The sequence below is a fragment of the Poeciliopsis prolifica genome, unplaced genomic scaffold, assembly GCF_027474105.1.
Source record: "Poeciliopsis prolifica strain line A6 unplaced genomic scaffold, Auburn_PproV2 SCAFFOLD020, whole genome shotgun sequence".
NCBI classification, from domain to species: domain Eukaryota; kingdom Metazoa; phylum Chordata; class Actinopteri; order Cyprinodontiformes; family Poeciliidae; genus Poeciliopsis; species Poeciliopsis prolifica.
This window is the reverse complement of record NW_026562395.1, coordinates 5,340,041-5,357,058: the sequence shown is the minus strand read 5'-3', so window position 1 is coordinate 5,357,058 and position 17,018 is coordinate 5,340,041. Positions and strand designations below refer to the sequence as shown.

Here is a 17,018-nt window from a genome sequence, read left to right as displayed (position 1 = left end):
TCGTGTTGAGGAACTGCTGCTCCTGAGAAAGAGCACATTTTGAGCCGAGAGATCCAGCTGCAAGCAAAGAATGCACAAGGACAGGGGCGTCCAAAGATCAGGAATGACTGTGTGCCAATCGAAGAACAGAGCAAATGCAATGCAGCACAAGCAAAACTTGTTCACCTGGAATAGTTATTTTTAGCAAAATACAGGAGCTTGTTTGGAGTCAATAGTTGCTTAATATTGGTGGAAAAATTTTAGCTCCACTGGCAGATTATTTCATTCACAACATGGGGAAAATTTTCTTGTCGTAAATGAAATTATCTGCCAATGGAACTAGCACATTTTCATCAAAATCAACACTTGAATCAAACTATTATATCTTGCTGGAAATGTACTTGTGAGTTAGCTTAGTTTGATTTCAGATTTTCTACAAATTATAGACAAAGACCAAAAAAACAGAAAAACTGTTGTGCGCCCAGTTCTTGTTTTTTTAAATTTTTACTTATTTTCAAAGTTATATGTTACCTGGATAGTAAGAAAACATAAGAGAAGTTTAAGATAATAAATAGCAAGGATAACGCTCTACAATAAGTTAATGATGCCATATATTCATTCACAATGTGTATTGAAATACTTGGGATATATTTGAGGTATTTATTTTTATTAAAAGTCTGACAATCTGCTTTCATTCTTTGGAAATCAAAAGCACTTCAGCTCCAGTCTCAACGGGAAAAGCGATACGGGGGGCAGCTGGAAAATGGCAGCCTGAGTCACTTCAGCATCTTCACAGATGCGTGTTAGAGAAAGAAGACAACCGCGCCGCCATCTCTTTCACGTGTCAACAAGTCATTTTCCATTTTTTCGCGGTCAGCGAATCCACTGACACTTTAACAACCATCAGAGTCTTCTGTGGTTTTCCGCAATCAGAGCCAGGCGACTGGAGAAAAAGAATATAAAAATTAATTGTTGTAACGGATAGATGGTGCAGGTTTTCAGATTTTATAAATAAACCTGAAGCACTGGGACAAAAGGTGTTGTGAGGCGGGATAAAGGAGTTTTTGCACCTCAAATGGCTCCCATTACTTTCACCGATTGCTCTAGTTGCACAGGGAACCTAATAAAATGTCACAAAAATAAACCAGGAAATGAAGAGCAGGCAGATCCAAACATAAACTTTCTTACAATTTTTGGTGGAGTCACATGTTGAGGAACTAAAAAAGTTGTGTTGTTCAAGCACTTAGGAATTATGATTCTTAGGAATCATAATTCCATCTTTGGGGAGGAAAAAAACGAGTCTGACCCAGAACTCAAACCAAAGTTAAACAGGTTTTATTAATAATTACAGAAATGTGTAGGAGGATTGGCAGCTTCTTCTCGCTTTAATAGACAAAGAAAAAATGCCAATAGACAAATTAGTTATGTGCATTAAAATATCTGAACATAACATACCGATGGCTGTATTTAGCTTCATTTCATTTCCTGAACATACACCACATACAAAGCCAGGATGTTGCGTTTAGGTGAGAAGGAGCTCAGAAAACGATGCTCTAGGCAGGCTTAGTTGTCCTTTTTTTTATTTATCACCATGGAAACTGGGTTCATCACCAGGGAACATTCCAGCACTCTGGTCCGGATGAAAGATTTCAGCAAACTGACACGGAGTCAAGATCCTGACAGGAAAGCGGACAGAGATGGATTCGCTTGCGCCTGCAGAGAGGTGGCTGCTGGGGATAGAGGGGTTCGGTTAGCCCACGCCCGCCTCAGACTCTTCCTCTTCAATCTTCTGTATCTGTTTGTTTTTGTTCTAAACAACAGCTCCTTATCTGTCCACGCTGGTCTCTGCCAGCCGGTTGTTCATGATGCCCAGGGCGCCCACCCCTCCTGAGAAGCCGTTCTGATGCGAGCAGATGCCGCCGGACTGCCGCGGGTGTCCGACCGCCATCTCCGACAGCTGCTTCTGCATGATGGCCAAGTTCACCTGCGGGGGAGGAGAAACCGGTCAGCACAGGAGGGAAAAAAAAAGTTTGCTTGCTATATATAGAGGCTTTAACATCCTCCTATTCTATTAAAGCTTCAGTAATCAACTTACAAAAATCTGTTTTGTTTTTTATACTCCCGTATTTCTTAAAACCGTCAGGATGAACGTTGTGAGACAGGTAATATCTGAGTTGAGGTCGGAGAAAGAAAAAATCAACCAATTAGAGGCAGGAGGAGGGCTTTGGCGCTGTCAATCAACCTCGTGTATGCTAACGCATGTGCTAATAGCGGAGAAACAACTTACCATTACAGGGAAACCGCTTATCTGCTGTCATTGAGGGCTATGCTAACTAGCCAACTGCTAACGTTAGCAGACTATGACCATAATGTAGTCTGCTAATGGTAGACTACGTTATGATGACCCAGGTGTTGATTAGCAAAGAGCAAACAGAAAGGGTGAGCATGAGAGTGATTGACAGCACTAAGACCCTCCTTCTGGCTCTGGTTGTGTCTGTCTGGTATATTTCTGTAGTCAGTACTGGGAGCACTGGGAGAAGGCAAGAGGAGCTTGATTTTCTCAGATTATCTATCTGATAATCTTATATTCTTCAACACAATGTTAACAATTATGTAAAAAAACAAACATATTTTTTAAAATAAAAGTTACACACTTCATCTTTACACCTGCAGAAGCAGATGAATACAAAGTGTTGACACATAGCACGTCCTGTTCTCACAGAAGACATATAAAGATATTTCCTTTGCCTAGGTGCGACAATCTAACTAGACAGGAAGGTGATAAATGCTAAGCAAGCGTCAGCAGAGTGAACCAGAAGTTGCGGCTCAACAAGACGTTTCACAGCTCCACATAGAGAAGAACAAGGTGCTCGTTTCTTCCATATGTTTAAAGGGAGCCGGCAGGAAGACCACATGGGGAAAGTCTTCAGTTTGTATTCCACCTGACATTTACATTTATTTATTTCTTTTGTATTTGTCATAAAAAGTATTGCAGGCAGCGTGACATTTGTTGCAGTCGCTTATGCTCTACTTGGAATTTCAATAATAATAATAAAAAAGGTGACCAAAGAAGGTAACTTGCCTTTTTCTTTTGATTCTTGCCTTTACCTGGCTGGGTCAGATTTAATAAGGTATAGATGCACTGCTTACACTTTATTATAGTCCAATATAGCCATATTTGACTTATTGTAAAATAATTTGCCCACAAATTTGCATAAAATATTAAGTATTCGAAACGGTTTTGGTAGAACTGTAATCGTCCTTCTGCTCATCTGTTTAAGGATCTACATATTCTTACTACCAATTTGTATTTTTATGGGATTTATGAAAGTCAAAAAGACTGGAGCGATATTTAGGAAAATATCCTCAGTAGAAGTCAATTTTTTTTTCCCTGCTGCAGGAGGAGCTAAGCTTTGGGGCGACTTCTAGCACCCGGTAAAAGGCAGGCCGTCTGCGAACTAGCTTAAACGGTATTGAAAACGATACTTGGTTAAAGAATTGTGATGAAAATGAAACTTTGTCCACATGCAAAACACTAAGAGTAGAACACAACGAACACACTCTTCGTCACCGGCATCAGACAGGAAGCTGGGCAGAGTGGATGGAGCTGAGTAAAGGGGAATCCATTAGTCAGGGCGATGATGTTCGAACGGTTCTCTGTGAACCGGTTTTTGGTCGCTACACATTGCTTGAATAAACTACGGAGAAGAACCGCCCGTCTTTTTATTACTTAACAGCAGCAAAGTATGACTCAAAATACAGACTCAATAAAAATGTCTGACACACTGTTTAGGTTTAGTTTTTTAAAAGAAAAGTGTTGTATTTATCTTAAAAATAAAAAATAAATATGCTGATGGTTTGAGGATAACGATGTAATAAAATATGGAAAAGTGGGGCGCTGTGGAGGCGCAGGGGTTTAGCACAACCCACATAAGGAGGCCTTACTCCTCAACGTGGTGGTTGCAGGTTCAATTCCCGGCCTGGTGACCTTTGCCCCATGTCTTTCCTCTCTCTCATCAACTACTTTCCCGTCATAGTGCTTTTAAATAAAGGCCACTACAGCCAAAAAAACATGGAAAAGGGTCAGATATGTATACGTTTGGATGGCTCAAAAGCTTTTAACTAAAATATGACAGGTTAAAGAAAGCAATGCTTTGTATGTAAAAATGTTCAAAACACAATATTCGAGAAGGAAAATCACCTGAGTGCACAAACTCATATTTCTTACATCCAAAGGACAAAAACTATTTTATTTTCCTCAATGTAAGCATTAAATCTAATCAAAGGGCCTTTACTGAGAACATGGAAACTTCTTGTATGTTTGCTGTAATACTGCCTTTCAAAAAGCAATGCAGAGCTTTGCAGACAGAGTGACACTTAGTTTACATTCAAAATATGAAAACAACCACAACGGATCTATCGACAGAGACAAAAGTCATATTTCATGTCATTGAGCATCATAAAGATTTTTTTATTTATTTTTACTAAAGTAATAGCTCTTTTTTTATTGCTTCGTAAAATATTATAAGTCAAGAGCGTCCGACTTCATCTGTTTGGTTGTTTTTGGTAGGAAGTGGTGCATGACTTCAGACCGTAATAGTGACTCAGGAAGGAAGTGGAGGAGATTGATCTTTTCACAGATTATCTGTCTCAGATTGTACTGACATGACAAATATATATATTTAAAAAAACAACTTTTTTTTGTTTTACAAAAGACACTGCAGCTTTAAGTTTTATTAAGCCTACCATTAATTAAATATTGGACTTAAGATATTAGACGTGATACTTGTGTCTCTCAGTACCAGGGAATTAAGCTAAAGAACAACATTTTTGTTCGGTCTCGTCAGAAAACGAAAGTGTCGGACCAAAAACGTCTCGCGCTGCTTTCAGTCGTCGCTCCTTTCAGTCGTCGCTGCTCTCACTAATGACTTGTTGAAAATCAATACGCAGCAAATTGTGTTTTGGGGGACAGGTTTGTGGTGCGCTGAATGTGTTTTAATTGAGTCTACTCACACGGTTTTAAAAAACATATGAAAAGATAAAACATAATAAGAGAAACAACAGCTTTAATGAGAGCAGATTTGTTTCTGTGTGGGAGGTGGGCTGATGTGAGCAGGCTTTAATCCCTTCCCGGTAAGCCAGGCTGTTGTTCATCAGAGCCTGCTGTTCCTCTGTAGTTTAAATTAAAGCTGGAGTGACCTTCAAGCACGAGAAAAAGATTTTTTTTTTTCGGGGTAAAACTTAAATTAGAAATGAACTAGAAAGGAGAAATTCAGCTAAAAGGCTGGCAACAGACATGCTGGCTTTCTTTCCCCCCCCTCGAACATCAGCAAACAGCTGTTATCTTTCCAAAATTTCTCCCATTATGTCCCAATACTTGGGCTGTTTTGCTGTTGCTCAGTTTGTGACTTTACCAGAGTGTGATACGATTATATGAGGATAAATAGTCGAAGCACACCAGAAGGTTCAACTGCGAACACCTAAAATAAAGTTTTGGACTCAAATCTGACCTTAAGAGACCTCCATCCTCAAAACCTCTTCACTACAGCTAGTACAACGGACCACTGCCTATTTGCGGTTAGTATTTGCAGACTCACCTATTCTTCTGTGGAACATTACGTCGCCGCCTATTGGTGACTTTTATCCGACAGCATTTCAAAAATATTTGAAGGAAAATTCAGCTCAGGAAGAACTACCATGGGAAAATGCTAGTTGACATGTTATTGGCTAGTGTTTGCAAAGCAGCAAATCCAGAAGTCCCATTTATTTTCTGTGCCGCTGATTGGCTGTATCCTCATAAGGGAAAGGAAGACCTAAGATGTGAGCTTAAGCTTTAAGATGGTTTACACTCTGCACAATAATGCATATTGAGATACATTTAGTATTTTAACTATTAATATAAGCAATTAGAAACACTTTTAGAGAAGGTCTTAAGTATTTAGCTATTCATGTGGTTCCTAATCCTTTGAGACTACCCAGGTTCTACTGTTCAAATCTGTCACATATCTGATTTAAGATTAGCCTGATTCCATTAAAGGGCCAAGACCCTTTAAGATGTGAGGCATCTGAAGTTGTTCCTGACATAATGTTTTCACCTTGTTGGCAGCCAAGAAGTCCCTCATGGAGATCATCTCCCCAGACATCCTGCGGCCCGGGTCGGTCTCGCTCTCGTTCATGGCGTCAGTCTCAATGGAGTGGTCCCTGCGGGCACGGAGATGTCCTGGGGCCACCACGTTCCGGCGAGGGTGCCGGTGCGGGTGAGGACCCTTCCTAGGGAAGCAGCAGTGGCAAGAGGACTCCAACCTCCTGAGCAGCCAATTGAGGACCTGCTTGATGACGATGGAGATGACGTTGAAGAGGGAGTAGATGCAGCAGACGCCAGTGAGGATGAAGAAAAAGTTTCCGACCCGGTACGCAGCTGTGGCGTGACCCTCGTAGGAGATTCTCTGACTGCTGACCATATCCCCGAACCCGATGGTGCTGAAGGCCACAAAGCAGAAGTAGAGAGAGTCCAAGTAGCCCCAGCCTTCAGCCGCCGAGTACATGAGCGAGGCGCAACAGGACACCAACACTGCCGCCGCTCCAAGGATGAACATGACGCAGTAAACCGAGGGTTTCCAGCCGGCAAGCTCCTCACGCTTTCCTCCTTCACCCGCCTCGGCTTCGCCCGCCTTCTCGCCATCAGATGCCCGTCGTCCATTCTGTGGTAGTGCGGCCTTGTTGCGGCGCCGTTCATGGAAAGACTTGAGGACGAAAGCGATGACTGTGATGACGCGCTCAAGAAAGAGATTGAAGAAGAGGATGGTGGCGGCGCAGCCCAGCAGTCCGTAAAACATCAGGAAGATTTTTCCTCCAATGGTGGCGGGAGTGGTCATCCCAAACCCTGGCAAACACACAAAGACATTCAGTAGTGAGTGCTAATCCAGACTACAAGGATTGTGCAGCTATCAGTGGGAGGTAAACATTAGGGGTGGTAGCTTAATTTGAATCTTTGTTTCTCCACAGCACACATAAAAGACTAAAGAGAGAGAGAGTAGGACAAAGAGCATTAATATCTCTCCACAAACACAATTTCCAAAGAAAACCTCCATCTACATTCACGCACATGGTCTTGCAAATGAATTGTTGCGCTCCTAGTAAACAAATTGAAACTTTCCAGAAGAGAAATGTAACCGCTTCCTGTTGCTTTATTATTCGAACTAAGCATAAAATCTCTTGGCAACGAAAGAATTACAAGTTTTAAATTGGATGCTTCCCTTCATCCGGTTTGCCATTGCTCTCTTAATGATTCTGACGAGCACCTGAAACAGTTAATGCGATCGAGACAAAGCTTGTCTCTTTAACACATGGTGGGATTACAGTTTTATGGAACTTATTTGGACTGGTTGGCAAATAGAAAAATTTCTTTCATGCTTACGGTACTTTGAAAGAATTTTGAAACTGCTTGAACCGTTTCACCGTTTGCCGCGTTACAACCACAAATGTTTTTACCGGTACTGAATGCAGTAGAGCAACAAAAGGTAATAGCTGAAGCTGTCTGAATTGTAGATTCAGTCCAAATATGTATGATTTTATCTAAGTAGCGGCTGACAGGTGGCAGGTGACGATCTGGTCAGATGAGAACCAAAGTGAACGTTTGACCATCATAGTAATCTGCGGTCAAGAGATCAACTTTCATCAAAGATAAAGTCTTTGCTAAAACATGATGTCACATATCCACACGGTGAAACGCCTTCCTTTTTCATCCTAGAACTGAAGGTGGGTTACTGCAGTGCATTCTGGGATTAATTAATGTCGGTAGTTCAGTTCGTCATTAATCCCAACAAGATCCAAGTAGCATGTTCCGGTGTTAGAATGGCCCACTGTAATGAAGAGGCCTTCATTACTGAATTAATTTATTCAATGTATTGTATAGCACTGTAAAAACATTTGCACTTTCTCACTATGCACTTTATTTAGCACTGCACTTTTAAAATAGATCTATAAATTAACATTTTGCACTCAGAAGTTTTAATTGTATTTATTGAGTATTTTAGGTATTGGTGTGTAGCCTTTGTTCTGGGCTCTGCACAGCTGCTCCTCATTCGCCAGTGGAGGTGGTTAACTGTGAAGAGAGGAGAATTGATACTCAGAGCAATGAGCTATTGGTGGATAAAACTAAATAAATGATGTGCATAATTTATTAGGTATGGAATGTGCTAATATAGTGACTCACCTGTCTTTTTATGTGTCCTCTCAGGATGTTTGGACAAATATTGTCCTAAGGGGCTGGACAATGATATAGGTCCTGGGAGAGACCATTGAGAAGAATGGGAGAGGGGTGTATTGTTTTATGGTGTACTGTTTTATGGTGTTTTAGTAAGGGTAAGGATAAAACATAAAAAATATTTATAAAAAGGAAGTTGATGTGGTTATAGTAAAATGTATTTTATTCAATTAAGGGGAACAGGGTAAGATGGGATTATCTTATGAATTTTCAGATTGTTTTAACTGTCACAGCTGGGACTATTTAAGATTGCAATTTTCACCTGTGAGACAGATATTGAGACATTGAGATGTTTGTAAGACCAAGAGTGTGACATTGTTTGTGATGCTGGGAGGAATAAACCTGCTGTTCCACCTAAACTCTGCCTGATATCATCGATCTGCACTGAAAAATCCAGCCGTAAAAGGCCAACCTGTTACACCCACTTAAAGTCCAGACCGATTTTAAATTGAGTCTTTAAAGTTGAAGCCGAGCAATAAGCTCAACCTGACTGAGTTTGAACTTCATTCATGAAGAATGGGCAAAAATGTTCAGCTTCTATCTATCTGGTAGAGACAAACTCTAAAGACATGTAGCTCCAGTTACATTGACCGACGGCTCTACAAAGTATTTACTAAGCCATAAAATACACAGAAGTATATTAACAAGAAACTTTATGTCATATGATTGAGTACTTTTTGCAGTTTTTGCCATCTAAAGCCTTTGTTGACATCAAAAGTACAGTAGCTGTGAATGTATGCGACGTACGAGGCCTTTCCAGATGGAATAAGGGAAGTTAAATGTGGGCGTTTTTCCCCTCAGTGCTAAGACAGAAAACAAAAGCTTCAGCCTGACTAAATGGCTGCGCTACACAGTGGCTTCTTGGGGAGCATTTGATTGCCTCTTCATTCAAATTGGTTGTCAAGGTGCTAATTGAACCAGAGCTTTCCCCCAAACACGACAATAAAGCCGAATGAGCTGGATTTTATGACTTTGTTTTTCTTCTCTTTGTATTTCAGGATATCATTTACATGAATGTCACAAGCTATTCGACCCATTTAAGATAAATCTAAGATACAGTGATAGTGATAATAATATTGCAGTTAGAGAAGCATGAAAGGAACTGCATTATGACACGAGTCAGGATGAAACTAGCTGGTGTCGGTTTCTGAGTTGTGCTGCTAACGTCCTGCCATCCATACCAAAGATTAACCACGCAGATCATTTCAAGCTTTAACTCTTGTATTTTAGATAATAAAATCAGTTGTCTTAGATCTAATTGACAGAGTATTTTATAGCATAATCAGGACAAAAAGAGCCATAGTTAATGGCCATATTTCAGACAATATATGTCTATGATTCGAATTTAGATTCATATTTTAATTCCTGGTGGAACTGCACTAATTGCTGCTGGCTAGTCTGAAGGAGCTGAGTGTGGAGGACTGCTTGATGAAAACATAACATAACATGATGTAAAGCTTAAAAAAGTCTATTTTACATAACACTGCCCCTTTAAAAAAAACAACACATGGAGTTTATATCTTTACCATATTCTTATGGTACAGGTTATTGTGAACAACCAGATAACACTTTTAGAAAAGATAAACGGTGTTTTAATTCTTTAAACTTATGCTTAGTATTCTCACAGGCTAGCTTTCAGAATAAGACGAAAGACAAAATGGTTCATTTGTATGTTTATTTTAGAATAATAACTTGATTAGATCGCCTGTGGAGGAAAGGAAACAGCAGCGCCTTAGTTCCTGGTGAACTGACTCATCACCTTTGTTTACCATGTTCTCAAAAAGCCCTTGCTGTTATTTTAATCTGCAAGTCGAAAATATCACAAAGTGAATAGACTTGTTTTAATAAGACACGGTTCCAGCAACACCCTCTGCACAGCTAATCACTTTCCTGTTTCATGCTTGCGACTTCACAGACCGATGTGTTTGTTGCAAGGTTGGAAATGAAAGTAAGTTCTAACAATAGTTATGAATCAAATCCGAATATTGAAATGGAGCCGTGAAAGTGGATTGCTCATGACAAAGACATGGTGTGCTTTTTACTCGGCGCAGTCTCGCTCCAGTATTTATAATCCACAGCAAACAACTTCGGTGGAGTCCCGAGTCGCATTGTTATATCACCATGTGAGGTTGGAAACAGGAAAGAAAAGGTCAAAACAACAAACTCAGGCTGAATGTTTGCTGATGAGACTGAAACCTTCCAGTCTTGACTTACGATAACTTGTACACGTTATTTTGTATTATTTACACAGATAAATTAATCGACTGGCAAATTTGTCGACGCATCCCAACTTAAGACACAACACAAGGTTCTCTGGTGTTCCATTCGTGGACCTTACAAACGTAGGAATTTTTAATTCTCATAGGATTTTCAGAAGGTTGGCAAAATACATGGCTTTTTATATTCGTTAGCTTTTTTCTTTTCTAGAGAATTCATGGACTGGGCCTCATGGAAGTTGGTTCTGGTCTGCTGTGTGTCCTGGTGGTCGTCATTTGAAATGGCTTGCAGTAGACAACAGGTGGATGAATATCACCCCAACTAAAGTGGCAGCGAACGGGGATAACATCGTTTCCAAACCAGATAATTCTCCATTAGAACGTAGAAATGTAGAAAGGCAGAGAGGAAATGCACTGTGCACTAATGACTCTGTCACAATGCTGCACTCTCTGCTACTCTATAGTACATCAGCCTGTAATGATGAATGCAGTGCTTTTATAGAGGATCCAATATGACAGTTTATTTTCAAAAGGCTTTGTCAAAGTAACAAAGTGAGAATGATACGTGGGATTAAAGAGTAGACGAAGGACCAGTGAATGAAAGATAAACTTGACCACTCTGCCGTCGCATACTGAGCGCCTCATTACTTTCACTGTCTGAACCCCTTGGTCATATTCAAGAATTTTGTTCTGGGTATTACATTTTTCTGCAAACTTCAGCCGATACTGATACAATGCCGATGATGTTGTAGTAAATACAATACATTTTAAATGTACCGTACGCCAAATGTGGACTTCTTGGCATACGTTCAAAACCCAGCGTGTGGCAGAAAACGAGATGCTTTTCTGAAGTGTGAATACATAAGCTTCTCAAAGTTGATAGAAGCTACAAGTAGCTGAATGAAGCCCCAGTCATGACGAAAACCAAGGCTGCAACGATTTGGGCCAAGTGCAAGACATGTTTACACATCCTTCTCGGCCGATCGCTTTACGATGGGGCTCTAAAGGCAATGTGTGAACAATTACGAGGACTTAACCGATTAACTCGTCAGAAAATGATTGCTTCCACATTTTAAGCAACATGTATCTGTGGGGTTCACACCGTGTGACAGAATATGTTTCCTCTCTGAAGACATGCTCAGAGACATGTTCTGTCTCGAAATCCGTGACTTTGGCCAGCATGGATTTCTCCCTCATACACTCCCTGAGCCTGCTATCGATCAGAGGTCCTGCCGCGCCGTCTGACGCCGACCGTAAATTTGTTCCAACCACGACGCTGGAGCAAAACGGAGACACAAATCTGAGGAGAGGTTGTGACAACAAAGGATCAATAGTGACGGTTGTGATGGGTTGAGCAGATCTGAAGGACTTCAGCGCTTTGTCTCCATCTCACACCTCTGACAGTCCTAAGAATTTTACACAAATGCGTCGTTTTTCCGTTCCTTTGTTCGCTGCTACTGAGCTATTGAAGGAGATTTCATGGATGGACAGAAATGACAGAACGCTTTCTTTCCTTCATTTTAAATTCGGATCGGAATTTAGTCCTGCGATAAGAGACGGTGTTTGTAAAAGGAAAACTGTGAAAGAAGAGAGCTAATAGGAAGAGTTAGAAAACTGCACTGTGCTGTTCTGGATTATACTACAATTATGCACTACCTTGTACAATACTGTACAATTTACCAGATCAATTGTGATACAATATAATTGACTTGACAGCAGATATTTCTTCACAAGTGCCTGTTTGAAGAAGTAAATTGAGCTTCTTCTCAACCGAAGTGGCAAAAAAAAAAACCTGCCTTCATGCTGCAGTATTTTTTTTACAAAGTGTGACCAAATGTAAAAGAAAAAAATATAGTTTTGCAATCAAAATTGCACAATTTGGGTGGAAATCAGAAACACATTCTCCGACAAGACTTTTCTGTTTTTGGGTGCATCTATTTTTGCACCTCTTAACTCTGTTGAACAGAAAAGTTGCTTCCAATTTCGTCTTCTTCACTTAGACTTTGTTGCCAAGCAATGCGGTTAAATGCAGTTCAGACTAATTCTCATTCTCAGTCCATTTTACTTCATGCAGTAAAGACGACTGTGAGTGTGTCTCATACTGAAGCACACTGATGATATGACAAAAGCAAGAAAAAAAAATAGAAATTGGTCTGTTTTTTTTTTAAATGTTTCATTCGGTTTCCCTTACAGCCTATACATTCCAGAACTCTGAATACAAATGCCTCCATACTTCCATACATGCGCACCTATTTATAGATCTTTGTGGCCGTCAATTCCTGACTGTAATATCCAAAGAGAAGATTTAATAACTTGTTCACAATGCGTTCATTCTGTGGCCGTCTTTGAGCCACGTTCCTCTTTTTTGCGCAACCTGAGAAATTTCCACAAATATCTCCATGTCAAACAGTCGAGCAGACCGTTCCTGTTTTCAGGGTTGTTTGGGTCCATCTGAAACACCAACCCGTCTAAATTTAGAAACGAGTCGTTCAAATTTACATGTCGTTTAGCTGCAGGGCTGATAACGCCCCTACAATAAGTAGTGATGGTACTTATTGTCCACTGTTGCTGTGTGCTGAGGAGAGATAGCTGCCGACTCTTATCTGTCCCTGGAGAGTTTAGCAACATGTTTTGTGAAAATAAAAGGAATGCTATTCTGTGGAGAGCGCATTGGAAAATTAAGTGTGGCTTTTTTTTCCCTTCTTTTTTTTTTTTTTGTCCAAAGCTTGAAATTACGATTGAGCATTGAGTGTTTTTGCGATACAAAATGACCAAACTGTTTTATAAATTTTAGATTCATAAATATTTTACTAACCAGAAAGGAAATTTAAATGTCCTTGGATAATAAATTGTATTATCCAAGGTTTTTAAATGCTGATTGCTGTGGGCAGGAAGGATCTCCTGCAGCAGTCTGTACAACAGCGGCTCCTGAAGAACCCTCTGTCTGAATGTAACTATCTTACCGAGCCTGAAAGTCTGAAAAGTGCGGTGCGTGTTTGAATCCGTTTTGCAGGTTTTCCATCCTTCCATGTTCCCATCAACCAGGCTGAGAAAAGCCTCCCCACAGCATGATGCTTTGGTTTCCACGTATGAATTACATCTAAGCACAATCTGACTGTTCTCTCCTCTTTTCAACGTCAAACCTGATCAAGGGTGCGGCCACCAATCTTGGGCCCATGACGAAAATATTCAATTGCTTGGCAGGAACGAATCATTTCACACAGATACAGGGAAGTTCAGTGCAAATATGGATGTGTTCTTCTTGGTCTGGGAGGAGTAACATTTAATTTTTACTGCTAAAAACTATTTTTAAAAACACAATAACGGTAATTGACAGGACCACGATTTGTTTTTCTATTTCTGTAAAAACTATTATTTTATGTTGGTCAAGGGTCCTTAGAATTGTCATCACTTTTCACCCCTATAAGACGCCCCTGTCCCTGATACTTTACTTTGACTGGACTTTAATAATTGTACTCTAACGGACGTATTTCTACAATGTTACTGTAATGAGTATATTTTTTAAAACATCCCACTATTAATGTTTTCTAATCCAGAAAACATTTTGTGAGTAGTAATTGTTCTGTTGTTGCATAAAGTAATGCACAACAACAGAACACAGGCCCATCAACTTATATTGTATTTATCTTCCGATCTGTTATTTAATTGCTAAAAAAAAAGGTTCAGAAGAATCCTTCCATTCCTATATTATGGCAGAGAGTTGATAAATGTGGAAACAGAATCCAAACTGTAGTTTTTAACCATTTCTCATGGAAAACAGAGGTTTTCTGGGTGGGAAGGGGTTTAAATGGGTTCCACAGTGAACATTTTACCCTCTCATTCTAATGTGGACAGTAAAAACACATGTAAAAACAAAAACCTCTTATATATTAACCCAACATCTGACATGATCTGTAACCCTAAACGAGTCACACATAACAACAATCGCATATTATCTACTCTGCACTGCACCGCTTTTGCATTATTGGGAAGGAAAACCGTTCTCTGCGTTTCCATGAGGATGAAAAGATTTCTGGAAACGGTCCTGTGTGGAATCGGGTGTTTTTAAAATGTGTTTTAGAAATAAAAAGCATTCCCCTGTGGACGGTGCCGGCGGCAGGAGGGCGAATCTTTTTGTACAGGGAATCAATTATTCATCAGAGCATGTATGAACATTAGATTGAGTGAAGTTGCACAAAAAATAAAATCAAAAAATCAGTAAAGCTCCAGTTTCTAACAACTGTTATTGCTAGTTACTGAAGTTAGCATGGGCTACCTGTAACCACTAATTATGACTAGTATTTGACAGTTTGACAAGTAGTCAAGAAGCTTCAGAGCTGTCAATTTATGTTGGATTGATTGTTAATCACTGACTTACTCTTGTATGTTTTAATATTTTCGCTGCATTAAATCACACAAGGATCAATTTTATGAGACCGACTTTTCATTTCCAGCTGTGTCAGGCTCGCTCCTCCCCAGTAATGTGTTGAGACAAGTGAAAAAAATACATTTGCACCGCAGCATCAACGAACGAATGACATGGCTCTCTGCTCTGGGAGGTACAAAGAGCGGGGGGCGGCACAAGATCTCCGCAACATTTATATCAGCTGATAAACCGAGTCATTTTTAGAGCTGTCACGACAATTCGTTTTGCAATACGTTATTGCGATAAACGGTAATATTGTTGTTTTGAGACCGTTCTCAAGTAAACGGCAGCGGCAGAATGTCGCTCAAAGATCAATAAACTTTCAGTTTGAATTAACATTTATCACTGAAACTGGAAGACATTTTAAATATCTAAACACAGCAGAAACAACAAATACATTTTTTAAATGAAGTTTCATTCTGTAAACAAAATTGTACCTAAAAGAAAAAAAGGCTAGTTGAGACCAAAGCACCATGACTGAAGAGTTGAGAGAGAAACGGTTCATAATTTATCATGCGATTGATCGATTATCGCGACCAGGTCTGGATCTACGGTGAAAATGCTGTTTGGTTGTGCAGATTTTTCCTCTGTTGGCTCAATCCATGAACAGAAACGAGAGAAGAGAGAAAATGTTACTACTTTTTGTTTGTTTGTTTGTTTTAAAGATATTTACATTTTGATTGGCACATTTCACAGTTGGAATAAGTTCGTGCTCATCCCAGGAAGAAAAAGAAAAAGAGTGGGTGGGTGGTCGACCCAGAAAAGACGGTTCGGTTTGACCCTAAACGACCCGTCGGTGCGCGACAGAACCTCACCGATCGTCGACACCACGGTCCCCACGAAGTAGAACGCTCCCGTGAAGTCCCAGCGCGGTCTGACCGTGTCCACGCGGATGCCCGCCACGCTCGCCTCCTCGTAGCTCCTCAGGAAGTTGCGCAGGTCCCTCCTGCTCAGGTTGTGCCGCTGGGAGAAGTGCTCGAACCTCTGCGCCCAGCGCGCCTTCGCCTCCCGCTCCTTGGGCTGCTCCAGCGCCGAGAAGACGGCGGCGCCGCACAGCAGGTAGAGGACGATGAAGAGCGCCAGCAGAAAGAACCGCGCGTTGTCCTCGTTAACGGGACCGGAGGAGCCGCCGCCGCCGCAGCAGCAGCAGCCGCTCCTGCCTGCCATTATGTTGCCGTGGTCACGGTGGCGGAGGAGCGGCTGTGGCGGCGGCCCGGACGCGCTCCACGGAGGAGATGGAGGAGTCCATCGCCGTGGACTTTCATTGCGTTTCTTTCAACAACCAGTTTAAAAAAAAAAAAGTCAGTTCCAGAGGCTGGATCTGATCAGAATTAGTAAAATGTTAGAAGATATCAGAGAAACAACCTGTACACGCAGCGCGTCGTGCTGCTGTGCTCTTCTTTACTTTTTCTTTTTTTTTTTTTTTTGGTTACCGATGCGTCTCCAAAGCAGTCCCCGCCCCGGAGCGCGTCTTTTACGCACCAGAGTCTGATCACCTACTGCTCAGCTGGTGCACGCGCGCGCGCGAGAGAGACAAGATAATGAGCCTGAACGCAACACCTCCGTCATGTTCGACCCGAGCCAAACTTCTGGAGGTTTGATTCCGACATTATAGAGCGTGTTTGGGATCAATAACGCTTGAACTTTGCGGAGCTTCGACGGGGGCGGGGGCGCCGCGTCCTCACCCCCGGGACCCGATGAGCAAATGTCACCGCGGAAATAAATTATTCAGGATCAGAGAGAGGCACCCAAAGAGCTATTTCTGGAAACACGGAGGATTTGACTAAACCGCCAGGAGCCCACGGATGTATGGATGACAAGTTGTACATCAGGATAAGTTGTTGGAGGTGTTGCAACACTGCAAAAACACAAAATCTTATTTTGGTTTAGTTTCTTGTGCAAATATCTTTGTAAGCCAAAACTAACATATATGTAACTTTTCAGCAAGATGGAAGACAATTTTGATGAAAAAGTTATTGTTTCACTTATAAAATAGGAAAAATGTCTAGTTACAAAATATATTTTCATCACAACAAGCCTCAATATTTCTGCTAAAAAGTTACTTATAAGTTACTTTTGTCTTAGGATATTCAAACAAGTAACTAAATCAAAAATAACTCCGTAAGCTTTT

General features: G+C 40.8%; 1 protein-coding gene across 1 annotated transcript; it reads right to left on the bottom strand.

The window, feature by feature from the left end:
• Positions 1-1,298: 1,298 nt before the first annotated feature.
• On the bottom strand, positions 1,299-16,054 carry kcnk13b (potassium channel, subfamily K, member 13b). Its single transcript, XM_055044150.1, has 3 exons — positions 15,703-16,054; positions 6,075-6,862; positions 1,299-1,963 (listed from the first exon to the last, which is right to left on the bottom strand). The coding sequence occupies exons 1-3, from the start codon at positions 16,052-16,054 to the stop codon at positions 1,805-1,807; spliced, it is 1,299 nt and encodes a 432-aa protein (XP_054900125.1). The 3' UTR covers positions 1,299-1,804.
• Positions 16,055-17,018: the final 964 nt, after the last annotated feature.